Genomic DNA, 17,285 nt, shown 5'->3' on the forward strand with positions numbered 1-17,285 from the left:
AAAAAAAAACAAGCAAAAACTCCTTAACACCAAGAACAGTAGAAGAAAAAACAGTAAAGGGGATTAAGATTTCTGGGATTAAGAGTTAAGCGCCCGACCATGGTGGGAGCCTGGGTGCCGGTTTCGGGCGAAAAAGATGGAGCGAGCAGCATTCTCTCACAGAAGAGAAAACGTTCTTCCAAATCTTCACCTGATAAGAGACTCTCGCCGGCGCTGCTTGATCTGAATGTTCTGGATTGCCCCATTTGCTTCGAAGCATTCACGATTCCTATCTTCCAGGTTTTGTTTCTCACATGAACTAATGGCATCTTCTCAGTTCTCACTCTGCATTTGGAAGAAGATGCTTCCATAGCTTTTGATTATTTTTACCGATGTTTAAAGAAACTCATGTCTCTAATTGTAGTTTCTTGAAACTATAAACTATAACTTGGGGTTTTAATCACACATTGGGTTTTGTATTTCAGTGTGAGAATGGACATTTAGCTTGCTCTTCTTGCTGTCCCAAAATGAGTAACAAATGTCCAACATGTGCTTTGCCTACTGGTCACATTCGCTGCAGAGCAATGGAGAGTGTTGTTGAATCAGTTTGTGTCCCATGCCCAAACGCCAAATCTGGATGCACCGAGAATCTCTCTTATGGGAAGCAGTTGACCCACGAGAAGGAGTGCGACTTCTCTCCTTGCTCCTGCCCTGAACAGGACTGCGATTACACTGGACCATACAAAGATCTCTACCGTCACTATGATTCCACCGCACACCATGAGAGATTCAATTGGTTCCTTTGCGGCCAACCCTTCACTGCCCAGATGGACATCAGTGATAAGATATTAATCAAAAGAGGGTGTAATTTGATTATATTGATTGCAGTGCAGTGTTTCAGGGAGCCGTGTGGTGTTTACGTTACTGTAAGCTGCATTGCACCACCTTCTCCAAAAGCTAGAGAGTTTTCATATGATATCACCTACACTACTGAGGATGGATACACTATGATTTACAAATCTCCAGCAGTAAAAAGAATTCTTAAAGTTAGCTTTGAAACTCCTCGAGACAATTTCATGTTGATCCCTCACAATTTGCTTCGTGGTGATTTGTTGAAGTTGGAGATTTGCATCAATGAGTTGAACCAAGAGTAATAAGGTCGTTGGTGATTTATAAGATCGGCACTTTTGATGTTCCTATGGCAGAATCTATCTTTCTATCTTCAATGTTATCTTTTGTCATTGTATAATTAACATTTTAAGTTTTAACCTTAGGAACTAAGATATGACTTATTTCTTGATGATTCTCATCTTTTTATGACTTGTAACTCTATATACAGTAATTGCTTCCGGTGCATTCCAGTGAAAAGTGGAAGAAGGCTTCCCCTTCTTTAATTGAACCACTGATCAGTCATCCTCTTCTTCTATACTTAGCAGTTACAGCCAGGAAACAAAGCAATCAGTTGATAACCAAATACTACCTCACGCAAACACTTGCGTAAACAAAAATAACATCCAACAGAAAACATCCACAGGAAACCCTCATGTCCCTAATGACATTTCAGCAACCAAAAGAAAAAGAAGAATCTAAAAACAACAACCTGGATCATGAAATCATTTGATTTAACCTTCATAAACTTGGTAGATTGCATACATCTAAAACTAACGCAGGAATCAAAACCTTGCAGAGAATATAATAACAAAATAACAGAGCAGAGCAAGGCTTACACTCTTGAGTGGTTGAAAATTGCAAGAAGGTTTGGATCAGATCAGTGTCTTAGCAAGAATTTAGGGTCTTCTTCTTACAGATTTAAGGACCCTTTTTACCAATTATTTTTATTGGTCTTGTAAAAAGAAAAAAATTGCACAGGGTCTGTAGAAAACATTAGCCAGGCCTGGATCAGATACAATAAATTCAGAAGAGATGTAAGAACTAGTGATCTATATAATATAGAGCTTTGGGTCACAACCCTTATTAAACAAGTAGAAGCATATAAGGCAGCATCACAACACATTAATGTAACCAAACCAAGAACAGGAGAAATTATATGAGCTACAACGCCTTGTCAACTAATCACAGAATCTCAGAAACCTTCAACATCACATTATCTCAACTGAAGAAAAGAAGGAACATGAAAATCTATACCTCATCTTGAACGACAACTGATAGGATACAAGAAGACTCGCTAGTTAACGTTGAAGCGGTGCCAAGGAAATCAACAAGACTACATAAGCCAAACAGCAAATATCTTTAAAAATATATATCTTTTATTTAGTTTGTTTCAGTTGTTAAATAAGGGGAACGGTTCTTACGTAACGTTCTCCACCTTTCCCATGTTTCCAGCATTGTAGGAGTCAATGACTCCATCTCTTGTTTCTGTTATTGCTTCATGTACTTTCCTATTTAAAGAAATGAAAAAGACAAAAAGAGGTAGACTTTCTACCCAAAAACTACTTGTGTTCTTATTACTTGTGATCAACATTGATATCTCTTGGCAAGAGACCTATCAGTGGTATCAGAGCTCGTTTCTTTTTTTTCTCGTTGACGGGTATTCTATAAGACTCAACGTTCAACAGAAAATCCAATTTTTTTTTTTTTCCTGTTCATCACCATTGCGCCTCGCACCACCAAAAATTCACAAAAAACCCAGCTTGCGTCTCAAAATCTACGGAACGAGACCATGGCCAACAACAGAGAACGTCTTGATTACCTTGAAACGAGTATGGGTATGGTTCAAGATGAACTAATCAAACTCACCACCGGCGTCAACGACAAGATTCGGGGTTTGGAGGACTCTTTCCAACGTACAATGGCAGAGTCAATCAAAGAACTGCGAGGGCTTGTCTTAGGCAATCGCGAAACCGAATCCAGCACGTCACAAGTACCACCGCGACACGACATACCACCACCTATTTCCACCCGCACCGACGATATCAACCCTTTTGGGGTCGCTCCTAGCAACTGTCGCCATGTTAAGCTCGAGCTTCCTCGATTCAGCGAAGGAGATCCGACAGAATGGCTCACCAAGGCTACTCAATACTTCGCCTACCACGAGATCACAGGCAACCAACGAGTAAGCTTCGCCTCCTATCACCTTACGGAGGAAGCAAACGAGTGGTGGCATACGACTGTTCGAGCCCTGGGCGTGGATCAGACGCTTATCTCATGGGACACGTTCGAAGGAAAATTGTGGACGAGGTTTGGTCCGACTCGTATCACAAATTTCCATGAGGAGCTCTCAAAGATCCGTCAGACAGGGACGTTTCGAGAATATCAACGTGCCTTCGAAAGACTCCGCAACAAGGATTCAAACTGGTCGGAGGAAGCACTCGTTGGAACATTCCTCGGCGGCCTTCACCACTCCATCGCTGATGATGTCCGCATGTTTCAGCCAAAGACTCTGCAAGAGGTCATGAACCTAGCTCGCATGAAAGATGATCAGTTGCAGAAACAGAAACGATTCACACCCAAGAGTCAATCCTTCTCAACGCCTAGCACCCGAACATCCGTCTCTCAAACCACCACACCACCAACTGTGCAAACGCCTCGCAAACTCAGCTGGGAGGAGATGTGGAGAAAGCGCAGTCTGGGCCTCTGTTTCAGTTGCGACGAAAAGTACTCTCCAGGCCACAAGTGCGTTAAACCTAAACTCTTCATCATGGAAGGATCGACGATGCAGATTCTGATGAAGCAGACACAGAGGAAGACAATTCTACACCCGAGATTACTCTCAATGCCCTCACCGGCTGGGATTCTCCAACAACAATGCGCCTCCTCGCCGTCGTCAACAATCACAACCTCCACGCTCTTGTCGATAGTGGCTCTACACATAATTTCATCAGCGAGAAAATTGCCTCCGAATTGCGATTACCAGAGACACTAACCAAACCGTTTGATGTTCGTGTTGCTAATGGTACTCCACTCCGATGTCGCCGGAGATTCGATGCTGTCAAAATTAAGATCGGCGGTGCTCAGTTCCAGATTACTCTCTACGCTCTTCCTTTAGTGGGCCTCGACTTGGTACTGGGAATCCAATGGCTGCAAAGTCTTGGACCTATCCTTATGGATTGGAAGGCCCAAACGTTGCAGTTAACTTGGGAAGGAGATACCCATATCCTAACTGGGCTTCATCAAAACAAAATCAGGCCCACCACAAGAGAGGAAATTGCGAAAGAGGCCCGCCAAGGTCATCTTCTCTTTGCGCTGTGTTCGACGGAAAACTCTTCGACACCGAAAGAACTCAACGACGACATACGCGTGCTTTTGGATGAATTCAACGGAATTTTCAAGACACCGGACGGTCTCCCTCCCCTCCGCGATATCGAGCATAGCATTACCCTCAAGGAAGGAACTAACCCTATCAACGTCCGCCCTTATCGCTACGCCTATTTCCAGAAAGACGAGATCGAGCGACAGGTTAATGAGATGCTCCAAGCAGGCATAATCGGAACCAGTTCCAGCCCCTTCTCCTCCCCTGTACTCCTCGTGAAGAAGAAAGATGGGTCATGGAGGTTCTGTACCGATTACAGAGCACTCAACTCTGCCACCATCAAAGATCGTTTTCCAATTCCTACGGTGGAGGATATGCTCAATGAACTACACGGTTCGGCTTACTTCACTAAACTGGATCTTACCGCCGGCTTCCACCAGGTACGAATGAGCTCTGCTGACATTCACAAAACGGCGTTTCGAACCCATCACGGTCACTTTGAATACCTCGTCATGCCTTTCGGCCTCTGCAACGCACCATCGACGTTCCAGGCGCTCATGAATGACATCTTCAGACCTTACATGCGCAAGTTTGTGCTCGTCTTTTTTGACGATATACTCGTCTATAGCCCAACGTGGGAAGCACACTTGCAGCACGTTCGAGAGGTACTAAGCTTAATCCAACATCACAAGCTTTCTGTCAAATTTAAGAAATGTGAATTTGGAAAAAGAGAGCTCGAGTACCTTGGCCACATCATCTCCAACACAGGCGTGACAGTGGACCAGTCTAAGGTGCAAGCAATGACGGATTGGCAGGTTCCCACATCAGTTACTGATCTCCGAGGCTTCCTTGGCCTCACTGGTTATTACCGCAAGTTCGTACGTGACTATGGGTTGATCGCAAGGCCACTTACCAACCTACTTCGCAAAGTTAAATTCATATGGAGCCCTCAAGCAGACACAGCCTTCAACAACTTGAAAGAGGCATTAACAACTACTCCTACGTTGGCTCTTCCCGACTTCTCCAAACCTTTTGTGATCGAGACTGACGCCTCCGGTGAGGGGATTGGTGCAGTTCTTTCTCAGAACGGGCAGCCTATTGCCTTTATGAGTCGGTCTTTGGGTGTTACAAAGAAGGCATGGTCAACTTACGCAAGGGAGATGTTGGCGATTATCATAGCTATTCGAACATGGAGACCTTATTTGTTGGGGCGCAAATTCACTATTCAGACAGACCAGAGGAGCCTACGATATATGCTGGAGCAGCATATTCTTACACCAGAACAACAGAAGTGGATGTCTAAACTTGTTGGGTATGATTATGACATTAGGCATGTTTGTTTCTCCATCCGGATGAGCCATTTGGATGAAGATGAGAGTTTTGTTTGTTTAGGCACTAAAAGTGCAACTCATCCAGATGGATCATCCGAATGACTTTCAGAAACTTAGGCTTAATTTTAAAGTCCATCCAGCTGAACCAATTTGGATCATTTGAATGGAGATGGTTCATTCAAAATGGTGTAATGTTTATTATGCCCTTAATGTAATTCACAAATTACAAACCTAAACATAATATCATTTTGTCACACACGAAAACTGACAAAACCACAAAAAAGCGTTTTCCCACGAAAACCTAAAAAATAATTTTTCACGTCAAAACCCAAAAACGCATTTTCCCGCCAAAATTGGAAAAACGTGTTTATACGCCAAATTTGCAAAAACGTGTTTTCATGCGAAAATCACAAAAACATGTTTTCACGCCAAAACCCCCAAAACGCATTTTCCGCTAAAACAAAAACACGTTTTCCCGCCAAAATCGCAAAAACGTGTTTTCCCGCCATAACGTATTTTCCCGTAAAAATTGCAAAAACGCGTTTTCACGCCAAAACCCCAAAAACGTGTTTTCCCGCAAAAATCGCAAAACGCGTTTTCCCGTCAAAATTGCAAAATATCATTTTTTCCGTCAAAATGAAAAATCTTCTTTTCTCGCCAAAACCGAATTTTTTTGTTTACCTGCCAAAACAAAAAAAAATGTGTTTTCCCACCAAAACCGAAAATCTCATTTTCCCGCAAAAACTGCAAAATGTGTTTTACCAACAAAATCGCAAAATCTCGTTTTCCGGCCAAAATCGAAATATTTCGTTTTCTCGCCAAAACTGCAAAAACGCGTTTTCCCGTCAAAATCGCAAAATCTCGTTTTCCGGCCAAAATCGAAAAATTTCGTTTTCCAGCCAAAATTGAAAATCTCGTTTTTCCGCCAAAACCGCAAAAACACGTTTCCCGCCAAAATCGCAAAATCTCATTTTCCGGCCAAAATCGAAAAAACCCGTTTTCCGCCAAAACCGAAAATCTCGTTTTCACGTTAAAACCGCAAAAACGCGTTTTACCGCCAAAATCGCAAAATCTTGTTTTCCGGCCAAAATCGAAAAAACCCGTTTTCCCGCCTAAACCGAAAATCTCGTTTTCCCGCCAAAACCAAAAGTCTCGTTTTCCCGCCAAAACTGCCAAAACGATTTTTCCCGCCTAAATCGCAAAATCTTGTTTTCTGGCCAAAATCAAAAATTGTGTTTTTCCGCTAAAACCAAAAAATCTTGTTTCCCCCCCCCCCCCAAACCGCAAAAATACTCGTTAATTTTGAAATAATTCTAATGTAAATATATTAGATTAAATAATTAAATATAATATAGTTAAAATTAATATCAAATATATGATTAAATTAACACATGAGTATTTTGATAATTTGTTTACTAAACTCATTTAGATGGAAATGAAAATAAAGAAACAAACATAAGATTCATTTAGATGATTTATCTAGAAGAGCTATTTGGATGGACAAACAAACAGTCACAAAAATCTGAATGGATCATCTAAATAGATCATACAAATGAATCATCTTGATGGAAATGACAAATGGTGAAACAAACAGCCCCATTGTTTACAAGCGAGGAAAAACTAACTCTGCTGCTGATGCTTTATCTCGCGTACAAGATAGCCCTGTCTTGGCAGCAATATCAGTCCACAAACCTCTATCTGGAACGATCTCTGCGCGCTGACGTCCTCTGATCCTTACCTCCTCCGCATTGGAGCCACTGCAACATAGAAACCAGGTCAACCGTACTCTTGGAGAGATGGTCTACTCTGTTACAACAACAGAGTTGTTATTCCACCAGGTTCCTCTCTTATTAGGCAACTATTATTTGAGCATCATGATACAGCATTGGGTGGTCATTCTGGTTTCTTACGCACGTTCAAAAGACTATCTCACCACTTCTATTGGCCTTCGATGCACACGACAGAGGTCGACTACATTTCTCACTGTGATACTTGCCAGCGAGCCAAGTCACAAACAATGTCACCAGCAGGCCTCCTCCAGCCACTCCCTGTTCCCGAACAGATTTGGGAAGATATCTCCATGGACTTCGTCGACGGTTTGCCTCGTTCTGGTTCTTTAACGTCAATCATGGTCTTCGTCAACAGACTTAGTAAGTCAGCTCATCTCATACCATTATCTCACCCTTACACTGCCTCCATCGTTGCTACACAGTTCATCGCCAACATTGTCAAATTACACGGCCCGCCTAGGACAATACTCAGCGACCGAGACCCGATCTTCCTCAGCCACTTCTGGAAGGAATTATGGCGACTCTCAGGTACAACACTTCAGATGTCTACCGCCTATCACCCTCAGACGGACGGCCAGACAGAGGTGGTGAACCGTTGCATTGAGCAGTATCTTCGCTGCTTTGTCCAACAACGCCCAACGCACTGGAGTTCTTTCCTTCCATGGGCTGAATATTGGTACAACACCACCTTTCACTCCAGCACCGGTACGACTCCTTTTCAGACTCTTTACGGTCGTCCTCCTCCTGCTATTCCACGGTATGAACTTGGCTCAACTCTTGTTGGTGAGATTGATGAACAATTACAGCATAGGGACGAGCTGCTAGATGAGCTCAAACATCACTTGGAAGCTTCAAACAACAGAATGAAACAGCTTGCTGATGCACACCGCAGAGACATTGAGTTCGAGATAGGAGATTGGGTTTTCCTGCGCCTCCAACCATACCGTCAGAAGACTGTTCTCCGCCGCTCATCACAAAAGCTCTCCCACCGCTACTTTGGCCCATTTAAAGTCGAAGCCCGAATTGGAAAAGTCGCTTACCGCCTCGCTCTACCTTCCACCACTCGAATCCATCCTGTCTTCCACGTCTCATTACTAAAGAAACGTGTCGGTACTGATGAACCCGTTTCAGTTCAACTACCACCATTGAAGGAATCTGGTCTCTTACGCCTCACTCCCGCCAAGGTCCTGCAACACCATACTATTCAAAAGAATGGGAAGGAGTTGATTGAGTTACTAATCCAATGGGTTGATTTGCCTGCTACCGAGGCTACTTGGGAGGACAAGGACCAGATCACTGCCAGCTTTCCGACATTCTACATGAACCTTGAGGACAAGGTTCTTTCTGAGGATGGGAGTAGGATACAAGAAGACTCGCTAGTTAACGTTGAAGCGGTGCCAAGGAAATCAACAAGACTACGTAAGCCAAACAGCAAATATCTTTAAAAAGATATATCTTTTATTTAGTTTGTTTCAGTTGTTAAATAAGGGGAACGCTTCTTACGTAACGTTCTCCACCTTTCCCATGTTTCCAGCATTGTAGGAGTCAATGACTCCATCTCTTGTTTCTGTTATTGCTTCATGTACTTTCCTATTTAAAGAAATGAAAAAGACAAAAAGAGGTAGACTTTCTACCCAAAAACTACTTGTGTTCTTATTACTTGTGATCAATATTGATATCTCTTGGCAAGGGACCTATCAACAACCTATAACAAAGATATGTGTAATGCATAAATTATATTGTCTACGAGGTATGCAGGACAAGGATACGCGAGATAAAATCAAATTCTTTGCATAAATTCTCCAAACACAGCCTTCGATTCTCGACCTCTACATCTTCCAGAAACAATATATAAACCTTTAAATTCAGAGAAAATCACTCCAACACCCAATAGGACACGGGTATACCTAACTGAAAATAAGATTGATGATGCCACGGGGCTAACAAATGCTGTCATAACATTCCTCTTGACCTGGCTAACAGACCTGACAAAAGAGCTTGAACCCCTCATGTTGGTAATTTCTAAAAAGGGAATAAGAAAAGTCTTGTGGACAAAAGACAAGATCACAAAGAAGCAAATCATCACGAGTTTAAGAATCTGAGCTATAACCTTTAAGTCGCAGAAGCGGGTAAGCTTGCATCTTTAGCATTTACCTATAATGACGGAGATACAAGTAATTATATAGAGAACTTTTAGCATATGTGACTGAGTTTTAGACCCATGCATAGAGAAAAACAAAACAAGGACGACAACTTTAACATGATAAAAAACCTGAGGGTCTGAAGGTGTGCGAGGAAACCGAGGCAGGATGTGAGAGTTTGGAAACGAGGCTGGCTAAGCTAATGAAAGAAGAGCTTAATGTGAGGGATGATAGAATTGCTCAGTTGAAAGCAAGAACTAAGAGTATGGAAGACGACCGGGCGCGCGATCCGAGGGACGGATTTGGAAACATGGATGACTTTTTTGATCATGACCTTTTTGACACCAGTGGACCGTTTGGATGTAATTTCATTTTAAAAAAACAAAGGACTAACATTGTAAGAGTTGTTCAATGGGCAAAAGCAGATGTTAAATCTTGGCTAGATGCTATGACTTCAAATGCGGATGATATCAACATCTATATATCCAGTCCGAGGAGGCACAAATCATGACCACGTACAGTCTTGGATGCGACCAACTATAGAACAATTAAATGCTGTTTCGATGCAACTTTTAATAAAACTACGAGGCAAGGAAGGGTATGTTGAATTGTAAGTGATAACAACGGGCATACATAATTTTGGGGGTGCATCATGTATAGGAGTAATAAATCTCTACTTGAAGCTGAATTTAAAGCTCTTCGGATAGCATGCAATGCAACATGTCTGGAATATGGGACTTCGTTCACTCGTCTTCGAAGGAGGTTGTAAAGTTTTGATTCATTCACTACCAGACAAAGAAGTTAATGTCTCCACTGAAAATATTCTCTATGACATTTCTCTTTGGAGATGAAAATTTAACATTGGAAAACAAATGTGAGAGCTAATTAACAAATGCATGCAGGTAAGTAAGAAAATATAAAATCTTGATAATAATGGATGGCTTCTTTAGCGTTTTCCTCTATAAAACAACAATTTCACCTCTCCCTCCGTTCTCCGCGAAGCTCACATGCTTCTACATATTATTTGAAACAGCAACAAAATTCAATCAGTACTTCTTCTGGTTACCAAACTTCAGCTTTTAAACCATCAAGTAAATGCAATGTTTAACTAAAAGGATTATTTGAGTTTACAAAAATATCATTAATTCTCAAATATATTTCAAACATTTACCTCTCGGGCCTTGTAATTGTTCTTCAAATCTCCAGCTCCAAGTTCCCAACAAATATCATTGCTATCTTGGCCGCCTTGTATCTCGCCGGAACTCTCTCGGTAAAGAGCAATGATCCTCTCCGTGACTTCAGATGCATCGTGGCTCTCTCCCATTAACCTCATGATCTGAGACCGAGGCAGCTTCAGGCTCACCCTCGTCTGTCCAGACCCAATCCCATTTCCGCCGTCAGATCTTGCTAAAGCCACGTCAGAGACGGCCCTCCGGGAAAGCATTAGCATTTCCAGACGCTCCTTGGCGCTAACATGTATACCGGACATAACTCTTCGGAACGGAAGCTTATTCCTATTCGCAAGGTTAGGCAGCTCCACTAGAAAATAAGTTTTATTAGGCGCTAAGATATGGTTCGGCTCAAGCGGCTTGACGCGAACTCCATATCTTTTCACGGACTCGGAGTCAAACAGCACGAAGCCAGGATATTCTTTGGTGGCGTCGCTCACTCGGGCCGGAGTTTGGAGCCGGAAAGTATCGCCGTCGATCTTCATTACTGTCGCCTTCTTTCTCCTCACCATGATAATGTTCCCCATTGTCTTCTCTTTTTAACTGGATGAATCCCGTAAAGCATGCAGCGCTATTTATATACGTTGAGGAAGAGTAAAGATTAACTAGATATATAATAGATTAAAGATTTGATTAGTGTGTGAAACTGTGAAATACTCGGGAGATTATATTTTCTTAATAAAGTCTACCAATGAAATTTTTATTTACTAATTCTTGAAAAGGTCGGTCGACGGCAATACATTTCTAAAACTTGAGGTTTATCATAGCATTTTAAAACGTAGCCACCACCAGTGGCCAAGGCTTATTTAAATATATACTAAGACTATACTTCCATAACTAACCTCCCTATGGTACCATATATTCAATTTGGTAGGCGGTTATCCAAATTATACTAGGTCGTCATACCAATATTATACTACTATATAGTATATAATAATGTTTATCCGTATAAATTTGGGTACGATCTAATCGTCCCCTTGAAATTGTCACATAGTATGTATCTACACAAATTATCTCTTGTTTTGTGATTCCAGCAATTAAAGTTTCGAAACCGGTTTCTTCTCATTGTAAATGTGAATCCTATTTCTCAAGAGTTAAAATTATAGGTTATTTTCGAACCAAATTTTTTTTTAAACACAACTTTCATTAGTCTTTAAACATCTGAATTACAAATAGAAAGAAAAAGACATTCTCCCTCAATAATCGAACAAGTTCTTTCAGGAAAACGTGGCTTTGATGCTTCTTATGTGGATCTTGGTTATCTTCTAAGTTTTGAAAGTATTTTTTTTCTTCAAAACAAATAGTTCATATTTGTATAAACACGTGTTGAAGGCAAGACTGTTGGCTTTGATGGTGTAGACGACAAAACCCAAGTTTGCAATGCCGTGGGACATTTAAAAACTGCATGGTTTATCGACTCGTCCTCTTCCTCACATCTGGGACAATGATTGTCACATCTCAGTTTTTCTGTGTTAAGTTCTCTGTAACTGCCATATGACCAGGGCCGGCTTAGGAGGCAGTGCAATGGGGCGTGGGCCCAGGGCCCAACTCTTTTTTAGAGTAATTAGTATTAAAAAGGGGCCTATTTTTTCAAGAAAAAATAAGGGATAAGGGCCCAATTTTTTCAAATTATCCAAAATATATGTAAAAAAAAAAATTGAAAATCACTTTGTCCAAGGGCCCACATTTTCTTTGAGCCGGCCCTGATATGACCAATCATCAGCTTTCAAATAAGATGACACATGTTGTGGAGCGCTTTAATTTTCCAAACATAAGACTGAAACGCATGTAAACTCGGCTCTGTGCATATATCTGAGACTCCTTCTACCATCACATTGCGAGCCACCCAACACCATGATCTCACTGTGTAGAAACCATGTCTGGTATACATCTAGCAATACCCATCATGTTTTCTATCGTGACTTATCAGTAAACTCTTGGTTAGAGTAATATAGTCTTGGACCAAAAGTGATTCCAGCTGAGATCGTGGGAATCCATGGATTCTCTCATCCTTTTTTCTCATAACCAGAGTGAAGATTTTTTCTAATACCAAATGAGTGGAAGGCCTTCGATGCTACAATACTAGTCCAAGCATAAAAAGGTTTATCGCTCAATGTAGCTCGTAAAGGCGATCTGAATTTGAAGTATTTTTCTCTCAACACCCTAGTCAAGGGCGCATCTAGAAACTGAAGTAATTTCCAAAGTTTCTTAGCCAAAAAAAATCTAGATTAAACTCATGAATCACCTTAAATCTCATTCCACGTTTTCTTTCGAACTCCACCAGAATCGTGCAGTGGCACTAGCTAGTTTCTCAGAAATCTCCTAAGAAAGAAGAAAGCACAGCATAACATAGGTGGATAAAGCCAAAGCAAATGATTTTATTAGGACCTCTTTTTAATTCTTAGACAACCATTTGGCTGACCACCCAACCAATCTATTATGTAGTCCTTCCTTAATGAAAGCTAAGAACTTACATTTTGATCCGCTGATATCCTCATGTATGCTGAGATATGAGCCCATTTCCCCTTCATTACGAATACCCAAAACAGTTTTTATCGACTCCTTCATTGTCCCACAAATTTGTTTGCCAAGAGAAAATATGATTTGTCAAAATTTATGCATTAACCCAATGCTTTGCCATAAGTTTAAATAACTTCTATATGTTCATCACATTTTAGGGGCTCTGCCTTACAAAAAAAAACTCATATGCGAAAAGTAGGTGAGACACTGGAAGACTAGTGTGTGCAATACGCATTCGTATTATCTTACCCTAAAATTCTGCATGTTTTAGAAGGCTAACGAGCTCCTTCTGTGCACTAGATAAAGATTTAAAAAAAACAAAGGGTCTCCTTGAAATAATCCTCTCTTCAGTGTAATATTCCCTATGGGTTGACCATTTAAAAACACTGGTACTTAGCATACTTAATACATCTCATAATTCAACAATCCACATATGTGAAAATCTATCTTCTCCATTACCGGCTAAATGAAATCTCACTCCATCCTATCATATGTTTTTCTCATTTCTGTCTTTATCGCCATACACATATGACGTCGACTTGGATTCGTTCGCAACACATGGAACATTTCTTGAGATATCAATATATTATATGTAATATGCCTCCGAGGGACAAAGGCCAACTGAGTTTCAGAGATTAGGTTAGGCAGGGTCTTCCTCAGATGCTAGCATAAGAGCTTTGAAATAATCTTGTAGTTGACATTGCACATGCTGATCGGTCTAAAATGTGTCATTTATTGAGGTTGATCAATCTTTGGGATAAGAAGAATGTTCGTCTAATTAAGTCTTGGTGCATTTATTCCATGAAAAAAAATCATTGACCATATGGGTCAGGTCTCATTTGAAATTTTCCCAATTTTTTTCATAAAAAGCGCGTTATACCATCAGGTCCGGGTGCCCTTTTAGGTGCATTGCAAATATAACTCACTTAACCTCCCACTCTGAAATTCGTTTTGTCAGCTCATCAATCATAGCATCAGTAATAAATGTGCTAACACTAGATAGAGATTCAGCTATTCATGTTGGATTTGATGAATCAAAAATCTCTCTAAAATATTTAGTAGCAATGGATAGATACTAAACCTTCCTCAGATTCTATCAGATTTCTAACATCATATATTAACCTGATTATCTGATTCCCTGCTCGTCCCTGTTTACTACTAGTGAAAAATAATTTTGAAATTTTATCCCCTTCCCGGAGCCAGAGCACCTGACTCTCCTGTTTCCTAAACATACTCTATATTTTAAAGCATAATCAATATTTTCAAAGCCTTCGCAATGCTCACTGTTGTGGCATATCCACTCAATCACTCGAATACAAGTTATCCACCTTTTCCTTGAACTCTTCCACTTGTTTTTCAGAGTTCTGGACATTCTCATATTCATTGACTCAAGCCCTCCTACAACTGAATACTTGATCCATGATCGTGGTGTTTTGAGGAAGGTATGTGTAGTTCCATCCATCGGTAAAAATACGCTTGATATCCTCATTATCTAACCAACACTTATCAAATATAAATGTTTTCTTCACTTTGATTGGACTGATTATGATTATGTTGGATGGCCAGACTCACATGAGGATATGAGGATGTTGATGGTCAGACTCACATGATCAACCTCAACCTCAACATTTTCCAGAACATGTTGATGGTCAGACTCACATGCGTAAGTACTGAACAGAGGAATGAGGATATTTGTGATGCCAAATTTTATTCCCTAAAGCCTGATCTAGTCTACAACGCACATGTGTACGCCCTATTTTACCAACCCAAGACAACAAATTTCATGTACAAGGAAATTCAAGCATTCCACAATCACTCATCAGTTGCTTAAACATGAGAAAGATGTAAATGATCTCCTTCGACCACCTTCCTTTTCATGATGTCCTATTATTTTAATAAAAACGTCAATCATGAACCCAGTCCATTTCTATCCAATGAGAAACATGTAAGACTTTCTCATATTTGATCCCTATGTTCTAAGAGAGAGTCACTATAAAAAACTGTTGTAAAATTTTATTCCATCTATGACTGCCTCATTGTCAGTCATACAATTCTTAGAAAATAAAACAAATTCTAAAAATCATCCATAAGAACAACGCTAAAACTTCACTTTAGCCACGTGGTTCAACGGTAAACAAATGATCAAATCCTAAATAAGCATAAATGTTCTGCAACACCAGCTTCTTATTCTACATCTCCGAAAGGAATACTACTCCTGGCCAATGCATCTCACTAGGCGTTGAACTGTGAAGTTATTCCTCATCCTTCAACAGTTGTAACTGATTGTCTTCATAGATGAAGATTGGGTGGTTTTTGGGAATCCACCAAAGTTTTATCATGAGTAGTAGTAACCATTTGTAACTTTCTTAGTCTGCTTCCTTCACCACGGCGCCTTTGAGTATTGTCACCACTCATGTCTTCCCGCAGAACTAGAACGAGTCCTAGGTGAGCCTCCATAGAGAAACTCTGCTTTTTTTGTTTGAACTCTAGCAGTGAATATTGATTCCCTGAGTTTTTGATATGTTTTATCAAAGGAACATGAGCTATACTGCTCCCATCATTCTCATTCATCAACATATTTGGATTATTTTCCCCCAAATCAATGGATTCATCCACTTGTAATGAGTTTTGTGATGTTGCATTGTTTTGGCGTACATGAGATACAACCGCTAATTCATCACCCAATGAGTCATCTTCATCCATGAGCATATGCTCATGGTATTTTGTAGCTCCCTCCTCTATGATCTCATCAAGGTCTCTCATCTCTCCATGCTCTTCATAATTTAAGCACTAATAACCATGGCATCATCATATGGATTACACAACAGCTCCTCATCTAACGGTGGAGATGAGCCTCATGACTCCACTATAGTTGTCCTGAAAGTATTCTTCTTATCACAGATAATATAATGATATTCCACCACTGCACTGGCCAGCTTCTTTGCATTACCACCCTCCAACAAACCAACCTTAGGAGTATAGTGAATTGAAGAACCTGCATTTATGTCCTTAACTGAAACATCCTCAGACGTACATTTTTCTCTCCATGCGAAAGAAGAGTACCCTCTCGAGCTTATTGTCTTCGTCGGCCTGAGCCCCTTTCATGTGCATCCCATCAATTGTATGCATAAGTCTTGTATGCACGAGATCCCTGGGAGGAGCTTCCGAGTACCGACTCTCATGGTATGAATAAGATTTTTTGTGAACAGTACTAATGTGTCCTTTCCATAGCTTCCACTTGGGTGTCTAGGTAATCTCTACTATGGGGGTCTTGAGATATGATGGGCAACTGATTATGAGATGTTTCTTTTGGCCTAACAGAGTTCGTGATTTTGGTATCCATGAGCCAAGTTTTATAGTTGTCATATCTATATAGACTTATTTAAAATAACAGATAACCACTTTAAGAAATCGGATCTTAACAAGTACATACTGTATAAGTTAAGAAATAATCTATGTAACCACTAAAATGCACTACACAAGTAATAAAATCGGCATCTTATAGTTTCACTTTCACTATACAAGTAATAAAATTGGATAATAACAAATCACTACATTCATAACAGAAACCCGAACAATCTAACATATAATCTAATGGTTTAAGTTCACAATTTTTTTTTTATCGATTTTATAAATCAAACAAAGAAAGAAGAGGAATTACTTATAATAACACACATTTTATGAGTAATGACTAGAATAAAATACAAAAATAAAGAAAGAAGGAAAAAGTGAGTTAAAGTCCAAAATACCCAATCAGTAAATAGATTTAAAGTTTAAACACAATATAACTTTTTTATACGGCAAATGAAAGACTCTAGATAAGCTAGAAGGTTTGGTTGAGCAAAAAAAGGTAAACACTTGTTATTGGTTTATATATTTTGATTGATTTATAAGGTGTTATTGATTTATATATTTTGATTGATTTAGAAATCCATATTGTATTTATAAATACAAGTAAAATATGCAAATCCAGAGTTTTTCCATCGGATTTGAGTCTTTGTATTTTTAACTAAAAAATCCAAACAAATCCATTCAAATCCATTATTAAATCAAATATATTAGTAAATCCGTACGATTGAATAACA

General features: G+C 40.0%; 3 protein-coding genes across 3 annotated transcripts; 2 read left to right on the forward strand and 1 right to left on the reverse strand.

The window, feature by feature from the left end:
- Positions 1–2: 2 nt before the first annotated feature.
- LOC106340000 (E3 ubiquitin-protein ligase SINA-like 7) lies at positions 3–1,299 on the forward strand. The gene is made up of 2 exons (XM_013778861.1): positions 3–279; positions 465–1,299. Exons 1-2 carry the CDS (start codon positions 100–102, stop codon positions 1,131–1,133), a joined length of 849 nt encoding a protein of 282 aa, XP_013634315.1. The 5' UTR covers positions 3–99; the 3' UTR covers positions 1,134–1,299.
- Positions 1,300–2,659: 1,360 nt separating this feature from the next.
- LOC106338764 lies at positions 2,660–8,755 on the forward strand. The gene is made up of 3 exons (XM_013777664.1): positions 2,660–3,594; positions 3,645–5,566; positions 7,404–8,755. Exons 1-3 carry the CDS (start codon positions 2,660–2,662, stop codon positions 8,753–8,755), a joined length of 4,209 nt encoding a protein of 1,402 aa, XP_013633118.1.
- A 1,655-nt stretch (positions 8,756–10,410) lies between these two features.
- LOC106341588 (uncharacterized protein At1g66480) lies at positions 10,411–11,207 on the reverse strand. Its single transcript, XM_013780318.1, has 2 exons — positions 10,623–11,207; positions 10,411–10,464 (listed from the first exon to the last, which is right to left on the reverse strand). Exons 1-2 carry the CDS (start codon positions 11,205–11,207, stop codon positions 10,411–10,413), a joined length of 639 nt encoding a protein of 212 aa, XP_013635772.1.
- Between the last annotated feature and the right edge of the window lie 6,078 nt (positions 11,208–17,285).

Source organism: Brassica oleracea, chromosome C4 (assembly GCF_000695525.1).
Source record: "Brassica oleracea var. oleracea cultivar TO1000 chromosome C4, BOL, whole genome shotgun sequence".
Lineage (NCBI taxonomy): Eukaryota > Viridiplantae > Streptophyta > Magnoliopsida > Brassicales > Brassicaceae > Brassica > Brassica oleracea.

Coding starts and splice junctions, on each gene's coding strand:
- LOC106340000 (XM_013778861.1), top strand. CDS start 100: ATGGTGGGAGCCTGGGTGCCGGTTTCGGGCGAAAAAGATGGAGCGAGC. Junction 280..464: donor TCACGATTCCTATCTTCCAG/GTTTTGTTTCTC, acceptor TTTGTATTTCAG/TGTGAGAATGGACATTTAGC.
- LOC106338764 (XM_013777664.1), top strand. CDS start 2,660: ATGGCCAACAACAGAGAACGTCTTGATTACCTTGAAACGAGTATGGGT. Junction 3,595..3,644: donor TGTTTCAGTTGCGACGAAAA/GTACTCTCCAGG, acceptor TCATCATGGAAG/GATCGACGATGCAGATTCTG. Junction 5,567..7,403: donor CCATTTGGATGAAGATGAGA/GTTTTGTTTGTT, acceptor ATCATGATACAG/CATTGGGTGGTCATTCTGGT.
- LOC106341588 (XM_013780318.1), bottom strand. CDS start 11,207: ATGGGGAACATTATCATGGTGAGGAGAAAGAAGGCGACAGTAATGAAG. Junction 10,465..10,622: donor ACAATTACAAGGCCCGAGAG/GTAAATGTTTGA, acceptor AATAATATGTAG/AAGCATGTGAGCTTCGCGGA.